We start from the raw sequence: 18,969 nt of genomic DNA on the forward strand, positions 1-18,969 counted from the left end.
CAAAGTGCATTATCATGATGTCCTTAAAATGCTGGATCATTAGTTTCATCGTCATCTTCAATGATATTCTCTAAGGGTTGTAGGGTAACATACTCCCAAAAGGGCACGTGTGATGTATTGGAACACCTCCTCCATTTTCCCTTCATGCAAGCACTGCAAAAACACAAAAATTACCTACACCTTAAAGATGTTCCATTTGTTAAAGAATAGGCTCCCAACACACAATGCAACTCACACAAATTAGCCACAACTTTACAATCCCAATTCCTACTTCTGTCCAATCACCTTCCTTGATTTCCCAAAACACTCGGGTAATGGGTCAAGCCTTTGAGGGGTATGTGGCATTAGCCCCTTGGAATAATGTCTCTCTTAGAAATAACACAGTCACTTCCTTTGCCATTGTGTTCACCCTTTCCATGTCCTGAACCAAACAAATTATGTGTCATTTTCATTCTTGTTATTGTGCCATATCGAGCAACGAAGTAAAAAGGCCTCTTTGCTTTGAACTATGAGGCTGCTCCATCTTACCACACCCAATGTTCACTAACCTAAATGCCTTGATCTTTCAGCCATTTATAATGGAGCATAAAGCAATGCTAAACAAAAAGAGTTTCATGCATCGTATTATCAATATATAAAAGTGGTAGTATATGTGGACACGATGCCTACAATACGCACATACGTAATTTGGATAGATATTGTAACTTTGTTGGAGTGCCAATGCATGGATTGGATCTTGTTTTGTTCTTTGAAAGTGTAGTTTTCTGCAAAATTCACGACAAATACCACCACTTCTTCAGGGAAGCGAGCAAGAAACTCCTTGAATTGCTTTGCCTACCATATGTAAACAAAGTTATGCTTTATAAACTTGTTTAAGTGGTCCTTAAACATTACCAAAATCTCCCTGCATTGCATCTCTTTGAATGAAAGAACTTTCCTTTTTTTCTTTTTTCCATCAACTGTGATTGGATGGACCACGGTGCACTCAAGATTCAACGCTTATTTTTAAAAAAAACTTACGAGATGCTTTCATCAGCTACATTGATTGAGTGCATGTTTTCACTCAATACGTGGCACTTAATTCAGGTTACAGATATTCAATTTTCATGATAGAACAGTAGCTACTCGTATGCTTGTTGGAGGCACTAGCATAGTGGTACTTCCCAACTGCAACTGCTTGCCACTAACAAAACAATGGTAGGTATTCTTTTGCCAGTACATACAAGAACAAGAGAAGTATCCCTTTCAAACAAACTAGTAAGTTTAACTAGTACTAACAAACTAATATGTTTAATGTAGGTGGAGTTCTTTCTTGCCTTCAAGCAGAGCCACCCGGAATTACAGATTCACGAAAGGGCCTTTGAGAAGTTAAATCCTTACTTTGTGCACATGCTTAGGGATCGGTACACTTGTTGCTGCATCACACATGTGCAGATGTCTTTCTTGAAGGATGCTATAAACCACTTATGATAGGTCTCTTTTGGTGTGCATGGAGCAGAGTGCAATTGCAGATGTGAAATTTGTGGTTCAGGTGATAGTTGCAACGCACGTGCAAAAACTTTCACAGGCATAACTGTGCTTTGGGAATCTGTCCTTTGCCCAAAAGCAATATGTGCCAACTACCATGCCCTTAAATTCTTGATGGGAAAATGCTCTTCATGTGGAGCCTTCTCATGTAGACCTTGTGTACATCGCTTGAAGTACCTCACAACATCAAGAGAAATCTTCCAGCACTTTGCAACATTCAAGTCCATAGAGTTTGCTTGCAGCTTCCCCTTAAGTCAGTATTTGCACTTTCTCTTTGCCTCATACACCTTGATAAGAGCCTATTTTCATGTCCAACATTCTATTGAGCCACCGAATGACACACAGTGCATAGGTTCATCTGGGTATGCACTTTTGCAATGAAAATAGCCAAAGCGGAAACAAGGTCCCCACGATTGTATAGTTGCAATAGTTTCTAAGCAGTCCTTTTTTCTTTTGCAGAGAAATGATGGTATTTGTATTTATAATTCCTGAACAGGCCATATAAGGTAGTCTTCCAAGAGAAACAAAAAACCAAAACAGTAGAAAGAGCCTGAAGTGTAGCAATTTTGAGTCAGATGGTCTAATATCTTCATATGAGCACGAGCCAAGCGATATCTAGCTCAAGGTTCTCAGTAATCTTGTTGATGGACTCATCACACTCTCATAATTTTTGCAACTGAGCCACCATTCTCTTAATTTTTGCAATGTTTGTGCCTTCACCTAGAAGCTTTTAGGTGCTTTTAGTTGCGCCTGAATCCATCTGGCATCAAAAGCATACTGGTACGTTAGAAAGAGCCAAATACAAACAACGATTCCAAGAAAATATTGTCAATTGTTGATGCACTGAACACGCTCTTACCATATTTTCTGCATGCCTGCATTTTCTGTGTTTTGTACCAAAATGCCATCAAAGCTCACGTCTTTGGCGTGGAGTTTCACTACACAAGGAAATAACGGTAAGCTAAATAGAAAGGTGCAAACCTCTCATTTTGATGATGTCTCGAGAGTAATGATGTTGTCGTGCACACCGATTCACAGTGGAGAGGTCTTGGAGATGGAACAGTGTGTGGAGAGGGAATAGTGTGACATGGATGTGGAGAGAGAATAGATAGATTTGAGAGACAAATCACGTCTAAGAGAGAGCTCGTGTGTGAGAGAGAGAGAGATTTGAGCTATAAACTGAGCAAAATTCAAACCATGGGGTGGGAGAATTCAAACCTAGTGGCAGCTTTCCACGTGGTCATTGCTATACATAGTAGATTCCATTTTCCAATTGCATGGCTTTCTCGGTACCAAGTAGCAACACGGTGGCTACCACTTTGCTAGTGATGTCCACGACACTGCTATCAAGTGCACCTAATCATGCATGCACCCAGCTCTCTCACCAATTCTTTTGTTTCCATGTCCTTCAAGTGTTTATAATTAATGTGCCAAAGTTCATGCTCTTGATCTTGTTTGGGGCATTATTGGTATACATACCTTGCTATAAATAGGAATTTTTTGCATCAAATGTGGACAATATTCCTCTGTTTTGACCTTTGGCAACAATCTTGCCCACTTTGCCATTATAAAACTCCTCTACAAAGCATCTAAACTTGTTGAAATGCACTTGATAGCCTTGTTCAGCCATTTGACCACATGGAAGTAAGATTTTTTGTGATTGTTGGCACATATAAAACATCTCCCAATGTATGCTCCACACCATACTTATCCCTCAAGGGAATATCACCAATATAAGTAATCTTGTGCATGGTATCATCCCCCATAGAAACAAACTCCTCACTGGGCATCTCATCTTTGTGAATGAACCACTCACCATAATGCATCATATGACTAATGGCTCCCAAATCTATGAACCAATCATCACTAAATGAAGGCTCTTTCAGGTGGGCTTTTGAACATCAAGAATTTTTAGATGCAATTAGAGTAACTTTGCAAAAAAAGTGTTACTGTGTCATCCAGACTCTTGATAGACTTTTTTGGTTTGAATTGATTCCTTTGATAAGGGGTTGGGAGGTGTTCTAATGCAAAAATATGCAAATGACAATTGGTGCCCAATCATGTACCCAAGAAAGGTGTTATCCCTCTAGCCATGGAATTGGAGTGTTTAACACTGATTTGGGCAATCCAAAAGTTCCATCCCTACATTCATGGATCAAAATTCTTCTTTCAAACAGATCATGTAGCATTGGTTAGCCTAATATACTCCCCTACTCAACTTTTATTCATATTCCCTATTAGTTGTGAAATAACCTTGTGGTAGACTAGCTCGATGGATATTCCTTCTTTAGGACTATGACTTCATTGATAACATATAGACCAGCTAGGATGTTGTAGAGCTTCTCTGATTCCAACAATATGAGCCTAGAAAGGTTAGACTACTAGAGTGAAGGCCAGATCAGAACATGGATGAGAAGGTGGTGGATGAGGAAAAGGCACAACAGAAGCTTCTTGGTCAACCTTCTTCATAGGATCATCCACCATCGCCTAAATGGCACTGATTGTCTGAGAATCATAGCATCCACCATCGCCTGAATGGCATTGATTGTCTGAGAATCATTAGTTTGTTTGACAATATAATGTATAATTTTTATTCGTTGCCTCACAATTGTATACTATGTAAATAATCATTTCGTTCTTGTAATCATGAATTTTGAATTATCTCAATAATTCCATTTGGGATATCTCTACACAGAATTCTCCTTTCCCTTTGTTGCAATACTTGTCAACATGTAGTGTTAATCAATGGTTCGTTCAAGAATTAAAAAAAAACATTGAGTCATATTCAACTCTTTGTTTACCTTCTTGTTATTCAAAATGAATGAGAATCTTTCTATAGCATTACCCTCTGTCTCCACTTGAATGTCATGTCGTTAATCCTTCTCTTAATCTTTAGAAAGGTATTCCTCTTCATAGAAGGCCTCGTTTCATTCTTGTAGAAATATTTCTCTTAAAAAATGCAGTGTCCTTGAATGCTCCTAGTGGTGTGGTGAGATAATTAAAACCAAGACCTTGTTCACTTCTCAGCTTCTGTCATCATCATAGACGCTCTATACATTTAAGGCCAATCACTCCCGATTGGACTGAGATCTTTTGTCTTCAAGTTCCATGGCTTTGTGTCAAATCTTTTACTGCAACTGCATTCATATAGGCTGGTCCTTGTAGCTATAATTTCTTTCTCTCCCTTTCAAGCTCTTGTAATGCCCAATTTAGCTACAACTATGAGCCTTGTAGAGAATCCTTTCCAATAGGTGAGATGCTTTCTGGGTTGAATTGAAAGAGTTGAATGAAGTATTGGCTAAGCTACTTGGCAGCCTTAATTTGTACTAGTTTCTTGTGTTGCTACAAAGCGTTGTAACTTTGTTGCTCAAGATCTACTAGTTATCAACTGGCTCAATATAAACTTTCACAATGGATTCAACAAGGCCGTTCCAATGAAGGCTGTAACCTTTTTTCTGAATGCCAAAAGATTTCAAACACTCTTGATTAGAGAATGAGAGGCAAAAATCAATTTCAATGGGTTGTTATCTCTTGCATTGTCTACATATTCTTCTACTTGCCTTTAGTTCCTTTAAGAATAACTTGGAGAATCATTGTTGGGGCTTCTGTGGACGTGGTTGCTATCCAAAACGTTGCCATTTTGGCTTGGAAGCAATCCTATTCTACGTCAAATGTAAGGGTGGAGTCTTTTTACCTACAAGCCTTTTTTATTGCATCAATCCTATAGAAACTCATAGAATACCCATTGGCGTAATGAATTATTGTATTATCAATCGTGAATGTGTCTTACATAGTTGGTCACAATTGACGGTTACAATGGTTGTGGCGTTTCGCATCAAATGATGTGTTTGTGTGTGAAAGACCTTAGTTTGTCTTAATTCCTATACTCCCCCTTAAGACTAAAAAGGACTTGAAGGTGGTGGGTGTGTGGATTGATTCTCAAAAAAGAATTGAGATGCACCCCCAATTTGTTGTGGTTCTTTGCCTGTAATCTATATTCTATAATTTGTTTACAACTATGCAATGCAATGCCTCAGCCTAGATCTAGTTCTGATTTCATGAGGTAAAAGGGTAACACTTGAGTCTTCTACTTTATTTGTGCTATTGGTTTTAGTTGATGATCTAGATCTTGTATGTTCTTTGCTTGACCTTGATTGGCACCCTTACTCCCCCTTAAGGGAGAGAAAAGATACATATTATTAGCACGATTTTTGGCTTCTGATTCATGCAAAGAATCATCTTGATCCTGGTCTTTTTCAGCACGCTCTTATGTTAATATTTTTGTCTAGTACACTAGGAGGATCATTGACTGTTGCATCATCATCAATTGGTGGATCTGCATCAGCACTGTAGGCACCCTCATCTAGTTTGATGGGTTCTTTATCATCTTTTTGGTTTTGATCTTCAAGGTCTTGTGTATCAGTGGGCTAATCATCTGCATCAAAATCGCCTTGTCTTGCGTTGCATGAACCATAGTCTAGCACACTCAAATGGATTGGCAGACTCATGTTGTTTTGTATTATCATCTAGATCGTGAGCAATGCCAAAGTTTGCTTGTGACTCATGTACAATGTCGATCTCGAGGTAGATAGATGCAACTTCAAAATCCTTTTTCTCCACGGAATGTCAATCGTCATGCAAAACAAAAGCGCACTATATTTCTTGCCTTTGGGATTAATGCACGGGTCAGCATGAGATTCGATCATTGTAGGATAATTAAATGGTCCATCAATAGAAGGTTTCAAAGGTATCACATGAACATATTGTCTCACCTTCCAGTTGTTCACTTCATGATCAAATTACGGTTGGTCGTAGTTGACTCCTCTTTTGGGCTGGAGTCTACCCTCGTCTTTGTTTTGGACATCTTCTCCTCTTGTTAGTGGGAGGGAACCTTTGTTATCATTTGCGACGGGATTTAGGGAATGGAAATCGCCCTGATCTTTGTGCGGGTCTTTGTTTCCACAAATTATGGACAAAATGTTGTCCTCATCATCTCCTTGGAAATCGTTTTGACGATCCTTGTCGTCACTTCCATAATCATTGGGTTTGGGCATATCAGTGCCTACATGGCTTTGTCCTTTGCAAATGTTATGTGGGATGTTTGTGCTTGGACTATCGTCACAGTTTGACCCTGTCGTTGAGGGCCTTTGTAGGATGGAATTTCCTATCGTCACTCCTTCTTGGAGGAGTATTAAGAGTCCCACGTTAGGATGCGAAAAGCGTAGGGTTGTTGGTCCCCTTCCTGTCATCTGATACCATATAAAAACTCAGAGAATATGCATTGGTGCAATGAATTGTTGTATTATCAATCAAGAATGTGTCTTACATAGTTGGTCGTAGGTGATGATGGGTGTGGCGTTTCACATCAGACGATGTCTTTGTGTGTGAAAGAGTAGTTGGTCTTAATTCCTATAAATCCTTCCTATAACACTCAATCTGCTGCTCAATCTCCTTGAATCAATCCTTCCCAAAGTGATGTGATTTGCTTGCTTACTTTCTTGCACTTTCTCTCTATCTATATCATGAGTTATCGATTCCTCCTCCTCCGATTGCAGCTCCTCTCTCAAAGGTTTCTCCCTCACAAACTTTCCCTAGTAATGACCTCAGAATTGTTGGAGTTCATACAAACAACCAGTCTCGGGGGGGTCACTATGTATAAACCCTCTATACCACGTGCGTTCAAGGCCTATTTCTAAAATCCCTTATTTGTAAATTTTTCATTAATAAAATGTACCCCTTTTCTATACAAATCTGTAAATTTTTCTCAAAACTATTTTAAATAGTCCCTTATGTATATTTATTTATGTAAATTTTAGAAATAAAAAATATCCTTCTGTTGAACTCATGTGATAGGGTTACATATGATGAGTGACCCCCCCGAGCAACCAGTGCTTGGTCACCTTGCTTTCCTCCAAATTTTGACCGTTTCTTCTTGTTGTCTCTCTATTCATTGATTCTCCAACAGCAGCTATCAAGTTCTTCCCCACAAGCTCTTCTTGGTTCTCCTAGTCTTCAACACTACCAAGCTCTCATGGCTACACGGCAATCTTCATTGGCTCTGATACCAAAGTAAGCATGTATAAGAGAACACACAAGTCTATGCTCATGGAAAAACTTCACCTATGTAGGGGAGAGAGAGATTACACCACAAGTTCTTCCCCACAAGCTCTTCTTGGTTCTCCTAGTCTTCAGCACTAACAAGCTCTCATGGCTACACGACAATCTTCATTGGCTCTGATACCAAAGTAAGCATGTGTAAGAGAACACACAAGTCTATGCTCATGGAAAAACTTCACCTATGTAGGGGAGAGAGAGATTACACCTCCAATACACTCATCTATCTTCATATGCAAGAGCCTCCTAAACTCTCTTCACACTCCTACTTTCAAGAAACCACCTCATTATCTACATACCACTCTCCGTATCCATGCATACAACATATATACATTAATAACTTTGTGCTCTAGCTGTGGAGTGGATCATCTCTACAAGCATTGTCCAATGAGTAGGACCCCTGGAATGGCCACAGACCCTAAGGCCGAAATTAATTTGCTGAGAATTTAAAAAGTCAAAGTATCTTAAATGTCCTTAGATGTCATAACCAGCACCTAGGCTAGAGCCTTTAGCAAAGAACCCTTCCTGCAAACAGGATAGAAAAGATAAATCTAGTATATCCCATCCTAAAGAGGCAGGAAAGAGGCAAGCAATAAGGGGGATTTAAATTCTGAAAAGGTTCTGATCATAAGAGGTTGCAACATAAGGTGATTATTCAAAATGGGTCCAATGAGGATACAACCACTTGTATACCTCATCCCCTTCTAGGCATACTCCCTTGGTTGATAACCAATTTAATAAACCACCTAAACTAAAGGATTCAACACTTGGAGAGTGTTGACCTATACAAAACCTACAAACCCCAAAGGTCAAGGCGAATACCCAAACCATTTCATTGAGAAACAGCGCCTTGTCAAGGCACAAAATCTGGTACATGATTGCTAAGAAAAATTTCAGCAATGGCTCAAGGCTAGCAAGGGGGCAAATACCATCCATTCTAGCTATCATACTTTCAATAGAGCCCTTAAAGCCTCCCCTACACTTGAAAGAGTCGAAGAGGACCAATTGCACGGTTTATCATTAGGACATTTACTCCTAACACATAAGACATTTGAGGATGACCTTGCATAGAACCAAGCAAAAGAAGAGAACAATAGTGGCCATAGTCAGTGCATACACAACCCTAAGATTTGACCAAACTCAGCTGCATCCCTATCCAATGAGGTCAAAATGTCCATTGTAACTTTGCTATAGGGTAACCCAACTAAGTTTGGGAGACCTCTCTGAATGGATGAACACGCAAATGGTGCACCACTTGGGAGAATGAAAATCCTGAGGCCATAGAACACCATGGTGAGGAGAAAAACCTCCTCAAGGTAGCAATTAACAAGTTGGGTCAACACTGTGAGAGTGGCAATACCAACTTAGTACTTCCCATCTCCTACCAAGATAAGAATGCTATGGCGATCTTGGATGGAGGAGTTGGGGTAAGTATAGTCACTAAGTAGTGCTGGCCAAGTGGGGAGGCCAAGTGGGGACAACCAAAAATGGAGAGTACAAATGTCGTGGTTAAACTAGCTAATGAAGATATAGCTCAACCATTATGAGTACTAAGGGATACAAAAATCAAGACCTTCCATCTAACCTCCTACAGAGTATGGGTTGTAGTGATGGATTTCCACTCGAGGGGTTCACCTAAAAACATTACCATGTGCATTCAAAAGGAGGGGTATTTTAATCCAAAAATTTGAAAAACTTTAACAGAATTACAATAACAAGAGGGGTTTGGTAATTCAATTTTTGAAAATTTTCACTTCGTTCATAAGTAAAGAGGGGTGTTTTTATTGTGGGAGAAATTTTAGTTGAGGGGTTTCTTTAATGCCCTTTGAACAAATGTGATACATAGGATTTCTTAGTAGTGCAACCCTCGAGGATTTCCATGGCCAACCAAACAGCTTAACAACTTCCTATGCACCCTATTAACCTTGTTGGCCTCCAGATTTTAACCTTGTCTTCTTGTTGTCTCTCTATGCACTCATTCTCCAACAGCAACTTTCTAGTTCTTCCCCATAGGCTCTTCTTGGTTCTCCTAGTCTTCAACACTACCAAGCTCTCATGGCTACACGGCAATCTTCATTGGCTCTGATACCAAAGCAAGAATCTGTAAGAGAACACACAAGTCTATGCTCATGGATATACTTCACCTATTATAGGGGAGAGAGAGATTACACCTGCAATACACTCATCTATCTTCATGTGCAAGAGCCTCCTAAACTCTCTCCACACTCCTAATTTAAAGAAACCACATCATCATCTATATACCATGACTCTCTACATCCATGCATACAACATCTATACATCAACAACTTTGTGCTCTAGCTGTGGAGGGGATCATCTAGACTACAAGGATTGTCCAATGCGAAGGACCCCTAGAATGGACATAGACACTAAGGCCAACATTAATTTACTGAGAATTAAAAAGAGGACAAGTATCTTCAATGTCCTTAAATTTCATAACTAGCACCCAGGCTAGAGCCTTTAGCAAAGTACTCTACAAGCAGGCTAGGAGAGATAAATCTAGTATATCCCATCCTAAAGAGGCATTTAACAATAAGGTGTAAATTAAAGTGTGAAAAGGTTCTGTTAAGATGTTGATAAGGTGATTATTCAAAATGGGTCCGATGAGGATACAACCACCTTGTCTACCTCATCCCCTTCTAGGCAAACTCCCTTGGTTGATAACCAACCCAATCAACCACCTAACTAGAGGCATACATGTGGGATGGATGCCTTTGTTCCTACATGCATTGCTATACATCTGCCAATACTTTTATTGCTTCAAAAAGGAAATCCTCCAAGCTCCTTGAACTCCTACATATGTGTCATTGACGAGCACATCTTGGGGATTAGGTTCCACATACCCACCTTTGGTCTTTGGCTCTAGAGATTGAGATTTGTGATATCTTTAAAAGGTTGGCATTTGTGAGATTTGTGCTATCTTCAAAACATTGGCATTTGTGTAGCACATGGTACCACTTGTGGTCTTATATTGGAATGTATTCAACCTGGTCATCCCCTTCTATTGGAAAGTGGTCCGTCTCAGTCAGAAGTGGTTTCTGTGGAAAAGGATTAGTTGAGAACAAGGCTAGCTAGAGGATCTTTTGGACTTTCATGGGGGTTAACTTAGCAGATTGGTCATTTGTTTGTCCCGCTAGGGTCTCCACCCCATTGATGAGTGCTTGTGGAGGTATGTGAGGCAAAATGTTGTGTGGATGTGAAAGAAGTTTGTGGATGAAGTAGGATAGTTAAGATAGGTTGCGAAGGGGGAAGGAGGGGGGCAATTAATATCAGTGGAGGGCCATTCTGACAAGTGCGATGTCTGAGGATGTCTAATGGAGTTAAATATGGCTATAGCTATATCTAACTCTTCCTCGATTAATTGTGTTGGGTAGGCAACATGCTCAGTTTCAAAATGGTTGAAGCCTTCATTGAGCATGCATTGCATTGCTTCCAACAATTTATTATATAAGATAAGAATACCTGAGGGGTGATATTGACTGACATTATTTTGCAAAAGATAGTTCTTTGCTCTTTTTGCTTCTTCTCGACCACGTTCTCACAGAAACTCAAAGCCTTTGGCCATGGAATATGGACTACAAGCCAATGATGGGAGGTTGTGGGGTTTATTTAGCTTAACTATTTCTACATCAACGGGAAAATGAGAATGACTCTAACTCCTAAAATTAAGGATAATAGGGTCAATATTTTCAACTTTCCTGTCTCGCAGCCTCTGTGTAATGCTCTTGCAAGCCATGGCAAGATGCATGTTGCCATGGCGACAATCAGTGAAAGATGACAATGCCAAACCAAAACAAAGAGAAGCTAGGTTGTGAGGCGAGAAAAGAATAGAAGACAACTTACCCGAAAGACAACAATGCCAACCCAAAGACATCACAAGGTCACATCGAGGTGCATGCGGGTTGCAGGGTGGGGGCAGGTTGTAGGTACTTAATCTTCTAAGATTTGATGAGTGAGAGGTGTGGAAATTCAAAATTTTGCGAGTAGTAAAATTTTCAGCTATCGGGTTTTCCCCCTCCAGCAATACACGACAGCAGAACTGGATATCCCAAACAAGTGTAATGTGGCCTCAAATGCTTCAAAACACAAATATGCCAAAGGGAATGCTATTGGGTATGATGTTGTGTATTATGAAATACAATGATCTTTGGCATGCTTATGAGCTGTATAGCAAGCAAGTGCATGGAAAAAGAAACAATTCAAAATTGTAAATAGTGTTGGATTTATTAAAAGATCTCTGCACATGCACAAATTGAACATTTTCAACTTCTTCCATTTTAGGGTGAATCTAGATACCAATACCACCAACTATCAATGTTTTAAGACCACCATGCAATAGTCCCACTAGTTTGAATTCCAAATTTTCAATCTGTTTTGGTTTTCAACAAATCAAAAAAAGTTACGGAGCATGCCCTCAAATGGGTGTGCATCACTTTAGCACAAAATTGGAGGCCTGTTAATCCATGCCTAATGTTCTCATTTAGGTGTGTCCTTGGGTTGAGGAGAAGCTCACGCAGTTTAATTTTGAATGATTACTTGGTTGCATGTAAGTACATAATAAAATTTTGATGTTTTTGAATAAATTCCTATATTGTATAGTCTTCAGGATGCATGCTTCACATGCAACATAGCACTTGTAATGCTTTAACAGTCTCCAAATCCTTATTCCATAATTTTTTAGTCTCATGTTCAATTTTGGAATGTGTACTACAACTTGAAGACAGAGTTTGCAAACTCTGTTAAGCAATGCATAAGTTATGGGTCATGCAAGATACCTATATAATACAGAAAATTCCCTAAACCTCACCAAAAATGGCTACACCCAAGCAAACAATGACCCTTTGTGCTTCAATACAATAGGGGGTGCCCAGCTAAGGAGCAAAAGTTATGACCCCTTCTGCATAGGCTCTCCAAGGGTATTTCGCCAACAAAATAGGGTTGGGGCAAGCTCTTCAAGCCATATTCCTCTGGTATCATGTATATGGAATCATGCTTATTTTTTAAATTATGTTGTCTTGAAAAGACGTTCAAGATTCAAGCTTGAAATTCATTGACAAAACAGTGTTCACAAGTTTTTGAACATCATGGTTTAGGCATACAATTACTTGATTCTTTGGTTCTAGTTTAATGTTTTTAATGTGTACATGAGTTTTGATATCGACTTGGTTATATTTCATTGTAGAACACATATTTCATCACTTTTATAAATTACTCATATGCGATATACTCTCAAAACCTTAATAAAAAAGCTACACCCAAGCTCATCTTGACCCCTCTTTTCACTTTGAAGTGTTCAAAATTTTATAAATTTCAAAAGGACAATTTAATTTATAAGATTATATTATGATTATTTTTGGGGCATTTAAATTAACCATTTGCATGGTTTTGATTTATTTCCCATTATGAATGGTCCATGGCAACCCAATCATTTTGCATGGGACGTTGTTGAGAGATGGAGAATTGTTACTTAGTCCTTGAAGTCACCATGTAAAATTTGCCAATTTTAAATACAAAAACTTCCTAGTGTTCATCAACCACATGACTAAAACCAAATTGTGTGGTACATTGTAACAACAAAAACAATGCCTTCTCTTTTTTTTTTTGGATCAATCTCCATAAATGCATAATTAGAAGCATATTTATTTCCATAGTTTTGTTACACCATTTTATGCTTAAAGGCAAGAAGGGGTAGAATTGGTAGCATGTATATGGTTGATCTCTTGTTGTTTCTCTAGCTTGTCATCACCTTGAGCCACTCCTACCATAATCTTAGAGAGGATTTCCATTTGGTGATCTTTGCTAAGTCTTGCAGCCTTGAGTGCTGCTTTAAGTTCTATAATGGCCTCTTCATGCCTATGTGCATGGCAAACCCACAAGCATCAGTAATAGAGACTATAGTGATGCAAAGCATAAAATGACTCTCTCTCTCTTTCTCTCTCTCTCTCTCTCTCTCTCTCTCTCTCTCTCTCTCTCTCTCTCTCTCTCTCTCTCTCTCTCTCTCTCACACACACACACTTTTTTTTTTTGTAAAACACACACACACACACATACATACATACATATATCCAATGACATACTTCAATGTCAAGTTGGCCCATACTAAAAGAAATGGCACCTCTCTCTCTCTCTCTCTCTCTCTCTCTCTCTCTCTCTCTCTCTCTCTCTCTCTCTCTTTGTATATATATATATATATATATACATACATACACACACATGTACCTGTTTGCCAATAGGATGTACCTACTTTCGTAAATCTTTCTTTAAGGAATGACAAACTCATCGATATTTTTTAGAATGATTGATTTCATGGCAAAGTATTCTTTTTAAGATGCTTAATTTCTTGGAAAGGGATATCATTGTGATACACATAAAAGAATATATAATGTGTACACATAAGTTGTTTGGATATTTATTTGCTTGAAGGTTGACAAGGGAGAGTATTGATAATTACTTAAAAGAATGCATAATGTGTATGGGATGTAGAGCGAGCTACAGAAGGAAAAAGTTGTAGATATGCTCATATATGGTCGGGTTGATAGCTTATAGGAATGCTTGAGGGATGTCACTACTTAAAAACCCTATATATCACATGTGTTCAAGAGTCTATATTATTAAAACCCCTTATCTCTATATTGTAAGCTTTCAAATGACCCTTTTTTTTTACAAACTTATGATTTTCTTTTAATACCTAAACTAGATAACCCCTTCTATGGAACCCATGTGCTATATTTACATGTGGTGACTGAATGCACCCCCTTAGTAGGAATGTCATTCACATAGACATGTATAGGGTTATACTTGAATGTCACCTAATCCTAGAAAAAAGACAATATGTGTGCTATGAAATTGAACATTTATGGGGGCCATGTGGATAAAGAAATCTATGAGATGTAGATTGTACCTTTTACGATGAGAGGCAATGCAACCAAGGATGTAATGTGCACGAGCTTGGCCATGCAAGTCCTTGAGAGCAAGGCAGATTTGCAAGTACCTGGAGAGGATAAAAAGATAGGTTAGGGCATGCAAAGGAGTTGTGGAAGGAGTAAAGTGAAAGGACATTGGTAATGAAGTGCATTGAGGTTGCTAATCACATATGAAAATTATGATCGAGGATATTTATAAAACGTTTATAATTCAAAAAATACATTTAAAATCAATTTAAATGATGTAAATTTTGAAAAAACTTGAATTTACTCACAAATGGTAATTAGTTGATGAAGAATATACCACTTAATATCTCATTTTACTACATGGTATACCATGTAGTAATATACTAGTAATACCACTTAATATCTCATTTTACTACATGGTATACCATATACGAGTAATATTTATCATATGGTAGTAACAAAACCATGTTTTGATAGGCATTAACCAATCCACCAATCGCTAAGGACAAAAAATCCTTGATAGAGTATATTAGATTGAAAAATCAATTAAATTATTATCCCTTGAAAATTATCGATAACAGTTTACAAAGGTATGTACTTCGCCATGCAAGCCCATGCAATCGACCATTCCTTATGTTGAAAGAGAGTAAATCCTAAATTTCCAACCGCCACCCCTTGTCGATCAGGCCTCTCCATCACTGTTGCACACTTAATTGCAATCTGTACAATGCCAATGTTCATGAAAGAAACGAGGTTTAAAGTGAGGTGAATGGAAAATTTTAGAAATGAACCTTCAAATTTGAAAAGAGAAGGTTCTAAAATGTGCAAATTTCAATGCATTTTAGTTATATTTTTTCCTTAAAGCTTGCAAACTTTCAATAAAAACCTTTGAAATGTCAGCTCTTTAGCTTTTGTATCTGTTAGAAATAATTGCAAACTTTCAATGAAACCTTTAAAATTTTCCACTTGCATCTCTTCAGAAAATTGTGTGTAAACACTGATGATTAACACAGAGGTTTGTGTGAACACTGACGATGATTATGTACACATTCTTCGATGTTTTTTCATCCCTCACTTTCACTCTGACGCGTTCAAATCCCTCTTCACCCATCATTTCAGTTCATTCAAAATAATAGTAGCTCACCTGATGTGATAACGCTGCCGTGCTCCATTTTCCCAGACTTGCGTAGAGTAGCCCTAGATTGGTGTACGCCATGAATTTCCCCTCCAAGTTGGCGATCTCTGCGTGCATCTTGTGGTATTGCTCGGCTTTCTCGTACTGCATATGTGTATGCGAATCCAGAATAGAGAGCAAAAGAGAGGACTAAGCTCTTTAGTTCATGTCAGGTTACGATTGAGTACAAGCAAGCTACGTTCTCTGATGTACTACTAGTTTACGGCGTTCTTGAATGGCCAAAGTGATTGCAAAAAAACGGTTGGATTGTTTGTTCGACCGTCGACGTTTGAATCCAGGATTTTTATGCGGATTATGGTGATGGGAAGGAGATTTCCTGGCAGCAACATGTGTTGTTTGCCTGGCATTAATTCCAACAAATCATCTATTGAACAGAATTGCTAATTTTCAAGGCAAAAGAAAGACCTGAATCGCAGCTGCACTCGATATATCTTCCATCTGTGACTGTGAGGCGGAGTTGGTGTGATCTCTCTCATTGGCGAGCTTCACATCTTGCTCCTCTTGCAGCGAACAGGCCATGAAATTATATGCCGTTGCTTCTCCTTCCTTATCCCCGTCCTTGATGCATAGAATCAGGTATTCCTGATAGCTCTCTATCGCCTTTCTGTATTCCTAAGTGAATAGACAAGATCTGAACGAAGCTCAGCTGGCCTTGATTACATTTCCGATGATAGCATTGCACACGATATTATCGTAATCTCATAGCTGCCCTCGCCAGTGTGGCCAAGTTCTACTATGTCTGTGTTGCTCCTTGCCTCTAACTTCACAAGTTCCACTGTACGAGAGTAAACTAAAGATGAAAAGATGGAAGTTGATCACAGGTGAATGTTCTCAACCTGGGCATTATCATGGAGAATCCCTTTGCATAGCAACATGCGTGCTTCCTCCTTATGCAAGCGAGCATCCTTCTGTCTTCTGAATGACTCGACAAGGATATTGTAGTCTGCAAGTTTATCCCTTGCGGAGCCTGCGTGCAAGGATACGTAAGCTCCGATGCATTTTTGGCGGTGGATTGCTGAATCAAGTTGTCGCTGCATTCAAAAACTTCCTAGGCGTCTTTTCTGGGAATCCCGATTGGAGTCAGCACCAATCAAGCGCTTCAGAGAGAATACCCGATACCCTACTGTGCCTTCCTTACTCTATGAAACTGTTGATCCTACCCAAACCTGTCAAGCTTGGAGTTGTTTCGTGACGCTACATACCATGACCTCCTTTCTCTATTTCATTTTTCTGTTTCTCCGGAGATATTCTTGGCGAAGCACGAAGGTTACAGGGCAAAGTCACTCGCATAAGATGACAGATAGGTTTGCAAATGTCCTTCTCTGTGAATATAAAAAAGTTCGCGTCAGCTCAACGAGCAAGTTCTGTTGTGTCCTTGGCGGATTCGATATGGAGAACAGGAGCAGCTTTCTAGCGAAATGTTCAACAGGGTGAGGAGGCTGAAGATAAGAGAGTACCAGAAGCTATCATCTTTTGATCAGTCGCCCTCCATTTAGAGGAGGAAACAAGACTATGCAAGAGGATTCCTTTAGCGGATCGTCCATCGGAATGGCTAAACTCTTCATGCCTGGCACACACAATTGAACGCACCGATGCCATATGTATCATTCCAATTGTCCGTAACTATCTTAATGATCCTTCACTCACTTCTGCAAAGAAATGGATCCCTCACCATAGGCGAAGTCGCCTGGATCTCGTATTCAGTCGTTTGCCTACGGAAGAGGCTGAGCGCCGAGTGCCTGCTTTGTGCAATGCAGTAGGAGACAGGGTAAGGATTTTTTGACGTACTTGAGAGAAAGATACCTTCTTGTAAACTCAGCTTCAAACCTTCTAGTCGTCCAATCAGCGGCTTGATCGACAGTGATATCCAATTCGATAACTGCCTTTCAGCTTCCGACCTAATTCCTTGGGAATCCTCCGGGCGCAAGTTCTGTAGAATGTTGTGCAGCATTTCCATGAATAGCGTTTACAGTTGCTTTTGTTTAGGATCGATCATCTGCTTCAATCTACTAGCATTTCTGGGTATTAATCTTCCTCCTTTCGTTAGATAAATGGAATAATAATCTAACCTTGGCAGCTCTTTTTTTAGAGGATGGCACGTATCCCTCCTGCTCTTTCAGAATCTTCAACTTTTGGTCCAAGGAAAGCTGATCGTGGTCTTCCGAGGTGTTCTGCTTGAGCGGAACTTGGATGGTGACGATGCTTTTCTTGGCTTCTGTCAAATTGGGAGTACCAGGGCCTCTCCACGAGGCAGGAACAGGAAACCTGGCGGCGTCCTGCTCTTTTTTTGCTCTCTTTCGAGCAAGTTGAAGGGACTTTATGGGCAATCTGAGGCAAGAGCGGTCTGGCTTTCTGATTTGCGTCAAGAGAAATCTCCTGTGGAGACGATTAATAGCAAGGGAGGTGGATGCAGGAGGTGGCGGGGGCTCGCCAATGTCAACTTTGGCCCAGGTCAAAGCCGAGTCGGGGTAGGTGCCTAAGCGAAAAGCGGTTTCGGGGCATCTGTTGGTGAGATCGGCTCTCAGGAGCCACCACATGATTCTTGGTGCTGGCTGAAGCTACTTAATCCTTCACTTGAGAATCAAAATTCTTGTCAACTCGTGAGTCTCAGCCTGATCGTAAATTGTTCTCCGACTCCGGCCAGATATCAATGCAAATTATTCTGCTACTATTAATCATTATGCAAATCCAGGAGGCTGAGCTTCGCCAAAACCCCATTCCCTTGTACCATTCTTGTGATGGCATCTCGCTCCTTCAATGTTGCACGAAGAGTAGCTTCGGTTTCCTGGCCTCCATAACCAGCAGATCTCCGAGTGCTACACATGATAGGCTGCTCTGGATTCGTCTCCTTCATGTTCCATCCTCTTCACCTTGGCGTAATATGTTTTTGCCGGCAGCCATTGAGACATCGTGATCGCGATCATGAATCGTTCTGCAAATATATCTAGTTATCGATGTAAATCGTTCTTTCACATAGATCTAGCAAGAGTGCATAAATCGTTCTGCAAAGAGCTATCGATGTGCATCATTCTGCGACATCGATCTAGCAAGAGTGGCGTCGTTTCAACGTTCTTTGTGGAATAAATTCAATAATTTCTTTTAATTTTTTTAAAAAGAGAGCATTTCAAAAATATTCTCAAATTATGTTATGCCACTTATCGCATGCCGATACATCTTTCTCTCTATATGTCCCCCAGCCTTAATTAACTAAAAATTGAAATGATA

General features: G+C 39.6%; 1 protein-coding gene across 1 annotated transcript; it reads right to left on the reverse strand.

Moving 5' to 3' along the window:
- Positions 1 to 13,331: 13,331 nt before the first annotated feature.
- Positions 13,332 to 18,598, reverse strand: LOC147893007 (uncharacterized). Its single transcript, XM_087386831.1, has 12 exons — positions 18,473 to 18,598; positions 17,814 to 18,302; positions 17,572 to 17,674; positions 17,417 to 17,483; positions 17,202 to 17,311; positions 16,947 to 17,066; positions 16,581 to 16,711; positions 16,150 to 16,356; positions 15,694 to 15,828; positions 15,148 to 15,269; positions 14,561 to 14,650; positions 13,332 to 13,512 (listed from the first exon to the last, which is right to left on the reverse strand). Exons 1-12 carry the CDS (start codon positions 18,596 to 18,598, stop codon positions 13,332 to 13,334), a joined length of 1,881 nt encoding a protein of 626 aa, XP_087242957.1.
- Between the last annotated feature and the right edge of the window lie 371 nt (positions 18,599 to 18,969).

This window comes from Dipteris shenzhenensis, chromosome 16 (genome assembly GCF_047967505.1).
Source record: "Dipteris shenzhenensis isolate YYH24624 ecotype China chromosome 16, Dip_SZ_1.0, whole genome shotgun sequence".
Lineage (NCBI taxonomy): Eukaryota > Viridiplantae > Streptophyta > Polypodiopsida > Gleicheniales > Dipteridaceae > Dipteris > Dipteris shenzhenensis.